This window comes from Canis aureus, chromosome 31 (assembly GCF_053574225.1).
Source record: "Canis aureus isolate CA01 chromosome 31, VMU_Caureus_v.1.0, whole genome shotgun sequence".
Classification (NCBI taxonomy): Eukaryota; Metazoa; Chordata; class Mammalia; order Carnivora; family Canidae; genus Canis; species Canis aureus.
Window position 1 is genome coordinate 29,656,827 of NC_135641.1, and position 14,552 is coordinate 29,671,378.

Below are 14,552 nucleotides of genomic sequence, written 5' to 3' on the forward strand. Positions count from 1 at the left end.
GAGAAGAGATGACCTCGCTTTGGGGTTAGTAGTCATTCAATTGGTTAATTGCTAAAGCCCTAACTCTTCCTATTTTTGTTTAGATAATAGCAACTTACATTTACCTAGAATTTTATACTTCTTAAAACACTTACCCCAGATTATTTCAGCTGATCCTCATAAGAGCCCTGTGAGACAGGTAGGATAAGAAGGACCACAACTATTTGACAGATACAGAAACAGGCTAAAGCAGTAAGTGAGAGCTGGGCCTCTGGTCCACTTGCAGTGCTGATTAGGAATTAGTCTGCTCTTTGAGGCTATTGAGGCAGTCGTCCAGATAAACCTGCTCTGAAGATTACTTTCTTCCCTTTTCTTCCTTGTCCTTCTAACAAATTCTTTCTTCTTGTGGCTCCTGTCTCATTTCACACTTAATGTTACTTTCATATCACCTAGAGCTGCTCTTTCATTCCTATTTCTTTTATTCTAGAATGGAAGACAGTCCCAGGCATACTTAGGCCTGGAGGTATTCTTGTTCTTCTTCATTGGACATGAAGGATAACTGCTAGAATGTTGTTTTCTCTTGAAATTTGAAGTCATTTCTATGATTGGAGGAATGCCTTCTACAAAGGTCCAAACGGTGTATATTATAAAGCAAGAAACTATAAACATTTTGATGTGGCACATTTCTAGACAATTTTTGGCTTTCTAAAAAGGGATTAAAATTCAAGTCAGAGGATGCAGACTTATTCAGGAAATTCAAGTTTACAAATTATATACAACAAAACCGATACTGGGGATCTAAGATCCAAAGTTCTCCCTACGTTTTGTTATCTTAAGGAAGTGTGTTAAGAGTACAGTATCCTGTGGAAGAACTGAAAGGTATCACTGGGCTATGTTTAGGTCCAGAGACAAAAGGGGTACCAACTTAATTAATGTGGTGCCTCAGCTCTCGGATTTATTGGCTAATACCACCTTCGACAAGCAAATTCTCAGTGCATCAATTTCTTCATCTCTAAAGCAGGAATCATAGCGTGTACCTCACAAAGTGTAGTAAAAACCAAATCAGCTAGTGGCCAAGAAAATACTTGGTAAACTAAAACTCACTATAAAAATATGTGAAATATCTTTAAGATAACTTGATAATTTTGTGAGATCTTATCATTCGCAGTACCACAGATGGACCTAGAAGGTATTATGGAATGAGATAAGTCAGACAGAGAAAGACAAATATCATATGATTTCACTCATATGGGAATCTAAAAAAAAAACAATCAAAAACAGACTCATCAACACAGAGAACAACCTGATGGCTGCCAGAGGGGAGAGGGCTGGAAGAGTGGACAAAATAGGTGAAGGGGACAAAGAGGTACAAACTTCCATTTACAAAATGAAAAAGTTACAGGGTTAAAAGTACAGCATGGAGAATATAGTCAATAATATTGTAAAAACATTGTATGGTGGCAGATGGTGACCACACTTATTGTGGTAAGTATTTCATAATGTGTAGAAGTGTCAAAGCACCATAGTGTACACCTGAAACTAACATGACATTGTATGTCAATTATACTCTATCAAAACCAAATAAATAAATGAATAAAAAGAGATTTTCAGAACTTTGGATGTTTACAGCTCTGGGCAGGGGGTGGGGGGTGGAGTAGTGAGTTACAAAGGGACAGAGGCAGACACAGCAACAGGCAGGTGGCCAGGTTTCTCCAGGCGGAACAAGATGGAGAGCTCAAGACTGCATACTAATGGCCGCACCTCCGCTAAGACTGCTGGCCAAACGAATCCGGTCCAGAAAACACAGAGCCCCTTTCCATACCAAAGGCCCTGTCCTAACTGGACTTTCAGCTGTATGCAACATGAAGTTGACACCCTGATGCACTGGGTGGTGCCCTTATGAAGATGAACTGCACAAAATCACACGCTGCAGTGTGTAGGCTAGAGGACAGTCGTTTTCCCAGCACGAGGAATGTCTGCCAGCAAGTGGATCACAGTTAATGACTATTCAGTGACAAATTGTCAAAGAGCAGAAATGAGTGTATGAGAAAAGAGTGGGTGTGTTTCCATCTGGGGATGTGAGGGAGGAGCCCCTGCCTTCTGGTGAAGAGCATTCCAGATGAGGGTCAAATTTTCAACTTTATATACAGAATAATAGGATATTGACCCTCCAAAGAAAACATTTTGGAGAAGTAAGGATTGTAGCGAACGTAGCGTCAGAAAGTCATTTCTAGTGATATTTGTGTAGGGCCTAAAAATAATTGTCATTGTCAGTCCAATGTGAAAGAAGTAAGGAGATGGTTAAGAAGCCCATGTTGATTTGGGTGTCTTTTATTCCCTTATAATTTTTTCAGCTTTGATAGCAGAAGGGATCTACTCCTGAAGGTCCAAAAAAATGTTGTTGCTATAGGAACAGGTAAGCAGATTAAACTTGAAAGACCAGTTTAGGAACAAAGAATTTAATAGTCAGGGCTAAAGCAATTAACCAAGAAAAAATTTAAATAAATATCTTTTGGGTTTGTTATTTCTATATTAATTCCAGGAAGATAGAATGCTATTATAGAATGGGAGTATCACATTTTAACATTTTAATTACAGCATTACTGGCTTAAAAGACTATGCTTACACAATTAGCAGAAAGGCCTTATTAACCAGAAGTACACATTTCTAACTCTCTCTTGATTACATTGTAATTGAGAAATACAGTTTAAATTCAGCAAGAACATAAGAATCATCTCTGATTTTCCTATAATTCCCTAGAGGAGAAACACATCTAAAATAAAAGAGACAGTCAACTACAGAAAGTTTTCTGTAACTAATCTCTTTAGCTAAAGACCTATAAGCAAAATTTTAGAAGTAAACAGAGAAATTTATAGGCTGATAATTGTTAATATTTTATGTTTTCCCTTCCAACATTCTTTGTAAACACAGATACTTGAAGAGAAGACAGAGACTCAGCTGCACTCCTACCTCACCGTGGCTGTTCCACTTCTTCCTATCAAGACATACACTGCTCATAATAGTAGGGATTTGCTGAAATTATTCAAGTTCTGAACAGAACGCGCTAGACTCCTGAGGCTCAAAAAATCATCATAAAATGGCATTGTGCTTCTCTCCCTTTCTGTTTTATTTAAAAAGGAAAACTTCTTGATAAAATGAAGACAGTTTTAATTCCAGCCAATTTCTGCTGTTAGAAATTACATTTATGGGAGAGAGAGAGAGAGAGATGTCTTGGACACTACCTTTTTTTCACATAACACCAGAGTCAAATTGCAGAGGATCATGTGAGTGTGTCTGAGAGTTTGCATGCATGCGTGTGTGTGCCTGTAGGGGGACAGTATTGGAGGCTGGGGAATGGGAAGAAGGGTATGTGGCTAGAATCTTACCATCTCATTCTCTTCTCCTTCATTGAGCAGAGCATGCTGGCCCTTCTCAAACTGGTCCCCCATGAAAAAGTGATTCCACTCCTCCTCCCTGGCCTTCCTGAGCAGGAGCCTCCAGGACCAACTTGCCGAGCCACCGCAACTCACCAGCTGATAGAAAGAGTTAATGATCCTCCAGGTTAAGACTCCTTCTGGAGCACACACCTACTCTCAGCAAATGACAATACTTAGCAAACTGAACTCCTCCCACGAGTCACCCTCTGCTCGGAGGAATTTCTGCCTTGCTTACTGCATTGTCTCAGAGCAGCTGTCCCAAAACAGGCTGCTCCCATGCCGGTCTTTTTGTGCCCAACTTCCAGGGAAAGAACTCATTGCCTGCCCAGTGCCTGCCAGCATAAGACATCTGACTGCAAATCCAACAGGACAATGCGGAGTTGGCAGGACCTTTCCAAGGAGTGGGGGAGCGGGCTCAAGAGCTCCCAGGTCACTGCTTTATTCACAGAGGCTAAGGAATTGGGGGTAGGGAGGGCTAACAGAGCTGCAGATTTTATTCCATTAATAAAAGCCCCAATGCACCAGCTTTTAATAGTATCCTCATTCATTTTGCTTAAAAAAAAAAAACACAAGTTAGGACTAATCCTCTTCCAAAGTTATTTGTAGCCACATTTCTTTGTGTATGCAAAAAGCATTTGACTTAATGTGTATGTGGAATTAAGTTTGCTTTTGTGAAAAACGTAGAGAAAGAACAAAGGTGTAATCACACTATTTTATGAGTTCCCCTTTCACTGAAATGTTGGTGGTTAAACTCTTAAGGAGGTCTAGGAATCAAATATTCGAGTGACTTTGTGGCAAGATTCATTTTTTAATTTAACCACGTATCCATTCAACATACATGATCTGAGCATAAGGACTACACATCTGCAACCCTCAGACTGATGTAGGAATTCAAACATGCAAATAAATATGATAGAGGGTGTTTTGTTATTATGAAAACTGGAACGGAAGTCTAAGATAACTGTCAGAAGTCTCAACATGATGTAGGGGAACACACATCCATATTGGCTTTGGAGAGAACCCTGGATTCGAGCTGCTTGTTCACATTGGTTGAGCTATGTGATTATTTTGCCTACAGAAGCTGTCTCTTCTCATCCAGTAATATGAGGCATTGCATGAGGACTTGTGAAAGCATATTGCACAGCACTGATCAAGCGCTGTTGGTATAATTAAATTAAATGTCCAATTTAACAGCAGGCAATAGAGCATAGCAGTTAAGGGTGTGTGCTCTGAATTTGGAGAGCCTGAGTTTGAATTTGGGCTGTGAACCAAGGTAGGTTACTTATGCCATCTTAGGATAATAAGTTCCATAAACTTCATAAGCCTCCATTTCCTCACATAAGTGAGGAATAGTCCATGGGAAACAGTATGTATTCAAATAAAGCTGAGTTTATTTTTACCTTCGCTGTGCCCACTCATTCCTTCAAGCTACAACTCTCGGCACTAATATCCCCAATCTGGCCCTAGTAGCCCTAAAAAGACCAAGACTACAGTGTGTGTGTGTATGTGTGTGTGTGTGTGTGTGCACGTATGCACATGTAAAACCTTGATCAAATAATAAAGTATAAGCAAGATAAACATTAAAAAATGCTAAGCTATTATAATATTAATTACAATATATATATACTATTCACTGAATTTCCAAAGACTGTTAGCACAATTTAATCAAATAAATAAGTGAAATTGGCATTTGATCACAACATCAAAATATAGGAATATGGGATTTTTTTAGGGGGGATGAAAACGTTCTGGAAGTAGATAGTGGTTGTGGCTACACAACTTTGTGAATATACTAAAATTCACTGAATTTTATACTTTTAAAGGGTGAATTTTATGAATATGATTATGTCTCAACAAAAAATTATACCTCAAAAAAAGTTAAGTGAACATGTTAGAATTCTAGCCAGCAGTCATTCCAATGTTTAGCAGACAAATAAACAAAACAAGATTTCACACTTGATCTCAATTTATTGTGGTTGAGGAGTGTTACTATGTGAAGTGGTGAAACCATACTTGTGCTGGTGTGCAGGTAAGAGAAGAGTGTTTCCTTCTAGCATCCATAATTGGTAATCCTCACACTGTTGCCTTCTGGCTAGGTTCCTGGACGCATTTGGCAACTTATGCACCATTGTGGGTGAAGATGAGTGTGTAACTGATTCAGAGTTAAAGGAAAACCCTCACACAAACTTACTTCACTCAAGCAATCAATCTGGTTGTGCAATAACAATACTTAAACCACACTCGAATAGCAAAATCCATCTCTAGGAACACAAAAGAAAAAAAAAACTTTTGTGAAAACCAGGAAAATCCATAGAAAATCATTTCCAATAACATTGCCCAGGAGAACTGCGGACTTTGAAACAGTGACAGTTTCTTCACATTCCTCAAGGAGTTCTAATAGTAAAACATCCCAGTGCCTTTCTGGCAGCATGACCTCATGGGTGATACTCTTCCAGATGCTATGCACGTTTATTTGGCATATCCAAAGTGTTCTGCAAGGGAGTTGCCTTTATTTGGCTAGGAAAGCCTTTGTGTGGAAGAAGCATTTGAGAAGGCCTTGAAAACAGGCAATAGATGGAGATGTTAGAGCTCAGAATGGGAGTGGGGCCACAGGAAAAAGTATTTGAAGTGAGGAAACCATCAGGAGGAGAAACACACAGGCTTGTCCAGAGTGTGTCCATCGCCTTTACAGTAACCAGGGTATGTGTATGACGGAAGAAGAGGGAAGTGAGAGGTGGCAAAAAATACAGATCAAGGGCATTCTGGGAGGTCTGGAATTTGAGGCCTACGTGTGTACTTAAAACAATGAGTAACCAGTGAGGGCAAATTGATGTCAATAAATGCGCACATTTCACATGATCAGCCTGTGTGTAAATATAGGAATCGTTGCATAAGTAGGTTCTAAAGTGACTCAGTCTTTCTAGATAATGTATACCTTTGGAGAGTTCCCTTGGACACTGGAAGTTACATCTTCAATTTCCCTCTTGGAAAGTGTATTCTTTTCATTTAAAAAATAGACTTTTTAAAGCAGTTTTAATTTCACACCAAAATTGAGCAGAAGATTCCCATATACTTCTTCCCTATACATATCCTTCCCCACTATTGGGAACCCCCATTAGAGTGATCCATTTGTTACCATCCATGAACCAACCTCAACTCATTCTTTTCTTTTTTTTTTTTAAGATTTTTATTTATTCATGAGAGACAGAGAGAGAAAGAGAGATAGAGAGAGAGGCAGAGACATAGGCAGAGGGAGAAGCAGACCCCCTAGGGGGAGCCTGGTGTGGGACTTGATCCCAGGATCCCAGGATCATGACCTGAGCCAAAGGCAGACACTCACCCACTGAGCCACCCAGGTGCCCCATCGACTCATCATTTTCACCCAAAGACCATAGTTTATGTTAAGGTTTACTCTTAGTGTTATACATCCTGTGAGTTTTGACAAATGTATAATGACATATATATCCACCAACAGAGTAGTTCCACTACCCTCAAAATTCTCTCTGCTCCCTTTATTTCATCCCTATGTGTCTCCTAGCCCCTAGAAACCACTGATTCTTTTACTATCTCAATAGTTTTTGCTTTTTCCAGAATGCTATGCAGTTAGAATCATACAGTATGTTGCTTCTCAGAGTGACTTCTTTCACTTAGTAATATGCATGTAAGTTACTTCCATGTCTTCTTGTGCCTTGATAGCTCATTCTGTTTTAGAGTTAAATAATATTTCATTGCATGAATGTACCACAGTTTATGTATCTGTTCACTTCCCAAAGGACCTCTTGATTTCTTCCAAGTTTTGGCAATTACAGATAAAGCTGCATACATTCATGTGTAAAATTTCATGTGGACATATGTTTTCAACAATTTGATGATGCCATTAGCAAAATGCAAATTAAAACGAGATACCACTGTACCCCCATTAAAATGGCCAAAATTGAAAGCACTGACAACACCAAATGCTAACAAGGATGCAGAGCAACAGGAACTCTCCTCATTCATTGTTGGTGGAAATGCAAAATGGTACAGTCACTTTGGAAGACAGTTTGGGGGTTTCTTACAAAAGTAAACATCTTATCATACGATCCAGCAATTGTGTTCCTTGGTATTTACCTGAAGGGACTTAAAATTTAAATCAGTCTGTCTCTCTTCAATTTTGCTTGTTCAATATTTCTATTCTGCACTACATGTGCTTCACAGGTATGATACAGCGTGGTGAGAATAGCAGATATGGATTTGGTGTGGTCTGAATTTGTATCTTATCCTTTTGCTGATGGATTCCACTTACTCATTTATTTAATACTTACTTGATTAACTTCAGTAAGCCAAGAATTGTACTAGATAAAGAATAGAGATTAATAGAATATGATCTTGAAGAGTTAAGGCTGCTGGAAAGTAAGACCAGCATCAAAATATAAATTCCAAAGCATGTGCTAATAACTACAAAAGAGTGGCAGAGGGAGTTGAGGTAGAGAGTGAGGCCAGGAAGTTTCCATGGAGGTAAAGAGCTCAATGCTGGGTTAGATAAGTAGGGAAAACCTTATTGAAAAAGGAGACAGAAAGCAAAGGCACAGAGGAGGACTTGCCCATGAGCTCATTCAGGGACTATGAATCATGCACAGATGCTGATGACTTAGAATTGAAAGTCCGAAGAAAAGTTGTTTCAGCCATTCCCAGATTCTTCCTCTGCACTCATTTGCTTTTAAACACTCCATCTAAAATAAGAATGAAAAAGGAAAGAAAAAAAGAAGAAGAAAATAAATAATTAGCGACCTCTTTGTTGATCTGGTATCTTGGCTTGCTTTCCTTTATCCCAGGAGCAAGCCTGCTGCTCTGAGCAATTCTCAACCTCTTTGGGTGTATATAATAGATGTTAAGTGGGAATAATGGCAGTACTAGTCTCTGCCAGGACTGTGGGGATGCTGATACTTCACTAGCTTAACCCATTTAGATGGTGTGAAGATAAATGGTAATAATGTTTCATCATATATTAATTTCCACCTTTCATCTGAGAACTCCACAGCATATTACAAACATTACTCCTTGCAACATCTCTGTGAAGTACGGAGGTGAGTAATATTATTGCCCCCACTTGAGAACTAGAGGAACTGAGTCACAAATGGGTCACAAAGAACTGTTCAAGGTCATGTGTCCTCAGCATGGAGTGGAACCTGAAACATGCGCAATGTTGCTGCCTTGCCATCATTGGCAATGAGCTGCCTCAAGCTTCTTCTTCAATCCCCATTATCCAAAACTGATCTTTATAGAGTACTTGAGATTTTTAGTTGTGGAACTTTATCTAAACTCAAGGTTTCACTCTTATTGTTCGTTAGCCTAGCCTGCACTAATGCAAAATGTGTGCATGATACTGGAGCAAGCAAAGATGAGATGTCCCAAAGAGGAATTACCTGCCTCAAGGTGGTGATGTGAAGTTTAATTGAATTAATTAATGTTTGTAAAACATTTAGCAACCCTTAGATTAAAGGGTCTAATACAAAGAAACAGGGCTTCCCCATTAATTACCAAAGAAAAGAGCTGGCTAATGGCTGTCTCTATTTCTCAGAGGCATTGCTCCTGGTTCTCTGTACTTAGCACTGGGGTCTGACCTTCTTTAAGGTGGCTTGCAGTGGCCCATATATCCACACTTAGAAAAGCCCCATCCCCTTGCATTCTGCTATTTCCAAAAATAAAATAAAAGACTCTTCTTCTCTGGAGGTAAAGCGGTTTCTCTTCTGTGGAGCTTACCTTAGTTGACCACTAATGTGATAATTCCAGGTCATGAAGGACAGTCTATTAAAAAAATAATAATAATTTAAAAAGCCAAGAGAGTAAATCTCCAGGCAGAAACTTCATGCCAGTGTACTTAATTTTGAGAACTTTTAAGCTAGAAATTTAAAAATACAAAATAATACATGGTAGAGCACAACTATTAAGAACCACAGGAAGAGCCTGGGTGGCAGTTAAGTGGCTGACTCTTGGATGCCTCTCGGGTCATTATCTCAGGATCCTGGGATAGAGACCCACATCAGGTTCCCTACACAGTGGGGAGTCTGCTTGAGGATTCTCTCTCTCTGTCTCCCTGTGCCCCCACCCCCACTTACTCTTTCTCTAAAATAAATAAATAAAGCTTAAAAAAAAAGAAATCACAGACTTAGAAGTTACTAAAATGGCCTCATTGTTTCTCAAGTGAGGAAAAAGTTCCAGGAAGACTATATCATGATTTGCCCAAGGGTACAATCTGTGAGAGATGGGACTCAAATCAGGGACTCAAGTGTTCATGTAGCACTGTATTGCTGTCCACCTTTTGTAAAAGAATCAGAGTAAGATATTTGAAACATTCTCTCTAGAATACTTAGAAGAGAATTTCATTTGAAAAGTTTGATTTAAATAAAAAATTCCCAGAACCCATCAATTGTGTAAGGCTATGACCATGTCACGGAACTGTAGGGTGTATCCAACTGTTTAAGCAGGATAGAGAGGGTCTGGGACATGGCATTGGACACATCCACTGGGGTAAAGAAAGGAGTGCTTGGGGAACTGACGAAATCACAGAGACTAGCAAAGGAAGTTCAATATAGCAAGCAACTGAAACTTAGGCAATCTTCGCTTATAGTTCAAGAGAGCAGTTGGTCAGGAGGGTGGGGGAAAGGACATAAGACAGAAGTGGAACATTCCCAGCAAGTAGATAGAGTCCAGCCATGAGGCAAGTGATACCTGGAAATCTAGACAAAAAGCTGGCTCCAGGAGTCAGTTCCCTAGTGACCAATCCCAACCAGAGACCTCAGGCCTGGGGTGAGATTCAAGTTTGAGGTCAGAGCCAAGAGAATGACTAGCCCTAAGTTCTAGGAAGGATATGGACTCAATGTAGGCCACCAGACAGAATCAGGGCACCACCTCTGGTCACTCTAGCAGGGAGTGTGACGTTGTTGAGCAATAGAAAACCAGGCAGGGCTGGGTTCAGAACCTCCACCATGGGCCCAGAATGACCCAGGCACAAGGTCGTGAGCCACCCAGTGGGAATCAAGAACAGATGCCTGCCAGAGATGGAAAGAGAGGGACACAAAGCCAGGACTTCCATCGGGCCCCTCTGTTTACCTCCTTCCTGGTATCCACTCAATGCTGGTCATTGCTTTCATCAACAAGAAAGCTGCACAGAAAGTAGGAGACTTTCTAGCAGATCAGTCAATGATATTTTGGGAGAAGACTGAAATGCACAACTAATGAGGTTGATAGCTTTTATTTGTCCATATTATATATATCTTTCAAGACCCTGGAATATGTAATTTCCTGATGGAAAAAAAGAGTGGAAAGTGAAACTAAGGTACTCGTAGTACTCAGACCCTCCCCCATTTAGTGTGGCATCAGAGGGGGCTCTCTGAGTTTTTTTTTCCTACCCGGAAGCCTCCATTAATCTGTCAAAGCACCTCAAATTAACAAGTAAGTGAACATTGTGTTTGCCATGCAAACACAACTTTAAAATAAATCTTCCAGCCTCCAGTTTAGTCTCTGTTCTTCCAGAGGGGCTTGGGAGCTGCCACTGTCTTGGCACTTCCCTCCTTTACAAGTCCCTATGAAACACACACCTTTCTTCTTGTGTCTGCCATAGGAGTATTACTGTTCTTTCCCCATTGGGACTTCAGCCCAGTCTTCCCTGGCTCCAGGGCTCTCATAGTTGGCTGGTTGTATGCATCATTGTTGCTCTGTGTATTTCTCCTTCACCCTGCAAGAGGCAGCATTGAATGGCAGAGGTTATTTTACCAGTGGTAGCTGTCAAGTCACTTCAGGAGCTTTTCCACTCCACAAGCCCTGGTCCAAATCCAGGCCTACCAAATCAGATTCTCTGGGAGACGATACACAAGATCCACATTTTTTGCAAGTATAGGTTATGTTACGCTTGCATTACTTTATTTTTTTAAATATTTTTTTCAATTTTATTTGAGAAAGGAAGCACAGATGTGAGGGGTGTGGCAGAGAGAAAGGGAAAAGCCAAACCACCACTGAGCAGGGAGTCTGACTCAGGACTCAATCCCAGGACCCTGAGATCATGACCTGAGCCAAAGGTAGCCACTTAACCAACTGAACCAGCCAGGCGTCCCTGCTTGCACTACTTTAAAAAAAAGGTAAATAAGGAGATAGCTATTCTATGAGATGGCTCGATAATGTATATATGTACAGCCTAGTGTCAGAAAACTTATAAGACATACTCCTGGGTGGCTCAATGGTTGAGAATCTGCCTTCAGCTCAGGTCATGATCTCAGGATCCTGGGATTGAGTCCCACATCAGGCTCCCCACAGGGAACCTACTTCTTCCTCTGCCTGTGTCTCTGCCTCTCTCTCTGTATCTCTCATGAATAAATACATAAAACCTTTTTTTAAAAAAGAAAACATATAATAATATTTTAAAAGAAAAGATACTAAATATAAAAATCTAAAAAATATAAATTTAGTAGTAGAAATCGAAGATAAATTGTACTTGGAAATTTTGTCATATATATAAATGGAGGAAAAAGACAATTTAAATGTTTTTATTAATCTAAGATACATACAAATTGATTGCTTACTTGAAGGGTATCAGCCTATTTGTGCGACGGCATTCAGGGCAGGACTTGCTAACCAGGAGACCTCCCAACCCTGGCCATCCTGCCTACCTGGGCCTTGCAATGGGCTTTCCTGGCTGCCACCTGCAGGCCTGGTACCAGCCTATGGTCTTCATGACAAAAGCTTGGATGGCTTCTGACAGATTGGGGAATCATCCAAATAAGCAATTACCTGGGCAAAAACCCAATAGGAGGGTTAACAAGCTGATGAAAGAAACTCAGCTGTGTACTATGAGGTGCATTCGTAGAAACTTATGAAGGTGCTTATCTTGAGGAATAGGAGATTTAGAAAGCGCAAGTTGGTCATCTTCAAATACCTGACTTCTCGTCACACAGAAGGCTGGGTTGTTACAAATGGAAGCTGTTGCCTACTAGTTAAGAGTAAGGGCTTCCATCCTCTTGATTGTGGTGACTAATTCACAGGTGTGCACCTGACATATTTTGCACTTCATATATGTCCAGTTTATTGTAATTCAATTATACTTCAATAAAGTAGAAGAAGGTATTAGCCTTAATGTCAGAGACCTTGGGCTCTAATGATTACCTTGCCACTTCTGGTTAGTGTGATTGAGAACAAATTCCTTGACTCCTAATTTCTTGGAGTTGACAAGAAGCTGGGAGAGAAGAGGCGCAGGTAGCGCTTAGCACAGAGTCAATGGGCAGCAAACATTGCTGCCGCTATTGCGTGCTCTGACTTCTGTGAAGCTCTTAATGTTGGAAGGAGTGGTTTCATATAAGGGAGGGCAGTTTGGGAGGTCCTGGGATGTTGGGGGCCTTTGAAAGACCATCAGAGGGCACAAAAAAGGGAAAGAATCATAGCCGACCTCGGCCAGTCTCACTGTCTAACGAGGGCAACCTCAGCTCCTTAAATGAGAGAAATTCAGAGACAGATTGTCTTGGCATGGGAAGGAGCTTTAGAGGTTGACAGATCTAAGACTCACTCAGAGTTCCCACTCTGTTTTGTGGGGTCTGGCCTTCTTCTTCTCTCCCACCACACAGGGCACCTTCCCCAGCTGGCACTCTGCTGGCATCTGGCAGCCAACAGCTTGCACACCAAACACTATGGAACAACCATGTATTGTGGGATAGGAGGTGGGAAACATCCACTTCCTGCCTTTTGTTCTTCCATCATGTGCCCTTAAATAAGTCTCTTCACTGCTCTGAGCCTCAGTTTCCTCCTCTGTACACTAGAACATCCTCGAGACATTGTAAAGCACTTAGTACTGCCCAGTGGAGACTTTAGTGCTCCATGAGAGGCAAACCACAAGGTTGTCATCATTGAGCATCTATGAGGTAATGGACATGAGGGCCATAGAGGAGGGAATGCTTGCATCCTCAAATCACAAGCCTGTGCAGTTACTGACAAGTCAAGCGCTTTCTTCCCCACCAGGTAATATAGATGTGTTTTAGGCTGTGGTTCTCTGGAACCTGCCTTTTGTTTCTTAACCTACTCTTCTTGCTGCTGCTCTAAATTCCAGTTTCATTTATTAGAATTTACTACCTCATTGATTGTCTTTAATTTTGTATCTCCAGCCTTTTCTTTGCCTTGATCTTTATAAGTCCTGTATAGAACAGATGGTCTTCAGTTTATACATTGTCCACCGCTGAACATTCCATATATCTATCTGGACAGGAGCTGGCCTAGCCTCCCTCCTCAAAACACTGGTGACCCCACTTAGCTTGTATTCGTCCCTCAATAATCTGTGCAGCCCAAAACTGATTTCACAATATCATGTACACACATACAGACACATGCATGCATGCACACACATACATGTACACACTAGGTATCTCAGCATACGCCCTAGTTACTCTCCCATTAGATCCACCGGTGAGAATTGTCTCACCATTCCCTTCCCAGATTTTTCTCACCCCTTCACACTTTGGGAGGGCTACTGCTAATTTCTTCAATCCCTTTGGCCAAGACCCCATCTCTTATCCCAGCTGTCATTCCCAAAGCCTAGTGTTGTGGTTCACAGTAGTTTCAATTACTATTAAAGTGTTTGAAAAAAAAAAGTGTTTGATAATATGCTCATATTAAGAATGAAAAGGAGTTTTATGGAAGACTTTGTTACTATTTTTCAAGTGGAATATATTTACAATAATCCTTCCTAACATTCACTGACTGCTTGCCTGTACCAAACACTGGTGAAAGCTAACTCACCTCACCTCATTTTCCAGTCATCAACTCTATGAGGTAGACACTTTTATTATCATCACTTCATTCCACTTCTAGAATTGTTCTGGAGGGAATAATTTTGGCTATCTTCAAAAAGAATGTATACAAAAAATTATCACAGCATAGTTCGAATTAAATATATCCAATTTGGTGGAGTATTACACATCTATCAAGTTTTAAAGGAATATTTAGTAATGTGGAAAAGGTAATTGACTATTAAGCAAGAAGGACGCCTGGGTGGCTCAGCAGTTGAGCCTCTGCCTTTGGCTCAGGGCATGATCCCAGAGTCCAGGGATCAAGTCCCACATCAGGCTCCCCTTGGGGAGTCTGCTTCTCCCTCTGCCTATGTCTCTGCCTCTGTGT

At 40.6% G+C, this 14,552-nt stretch overlaps 1 protein-coding gene and 1 long non-coding RNA gene across 10 annotated transcripts in view; both read right to left on the minus strand.

Annotated features, from left to right (window-relative positions):
* Positions 1–3,782, minus strand: part of ATP13A4 (ATPase 13A4) — a 111,377-nt gene extending 107,595 nt beyond the window's left edge. For 3 of the 9 annotated variants that reach the window (XR_013369547.1, XR_013369546.1, XM_077880114.1), the window contains exon 1: positions 3,366–3,765. Coding sequence is in view for 7 of the 9 variants with exons in the window: in XM_077880114.1 (XP_077736240.1) it covers positions 3,366–3,428 (63 nt within the window). In the remaining 2 variants the exon portion in view is untranslated. Of the gene's footprint in view, positions 1–3,365 lie in introns of all 9 variants that reach the window. The other 6 variants (XM_077880115.1, XM_077880117.1, XM_077880116.1 and 3 more) reach the window with 3 other exon arrangements.
* A 2,808-nt stretch (positions 3,783–6,590) lies between these two features.
* Positions 6,591–14,552, minus strand: part of LOC144302611 (uncharacterized) — a 44,349-nt gene continuing 36,387 nt past the window's right edge. The window contains exons 4-5 of the long non-coding RNA XR_013369553.1: positions 10,997–11,133; positions 6,591–8,128 (exon numbers count right to left, since the gene is read on the minus strand). This is a non-coding gene — a long non-coding RNA (uncharacterized LOC144302611). The remainder of the gene's footprint in view (positions 8,129–10,996; positions 11,134–14,552) is intronic.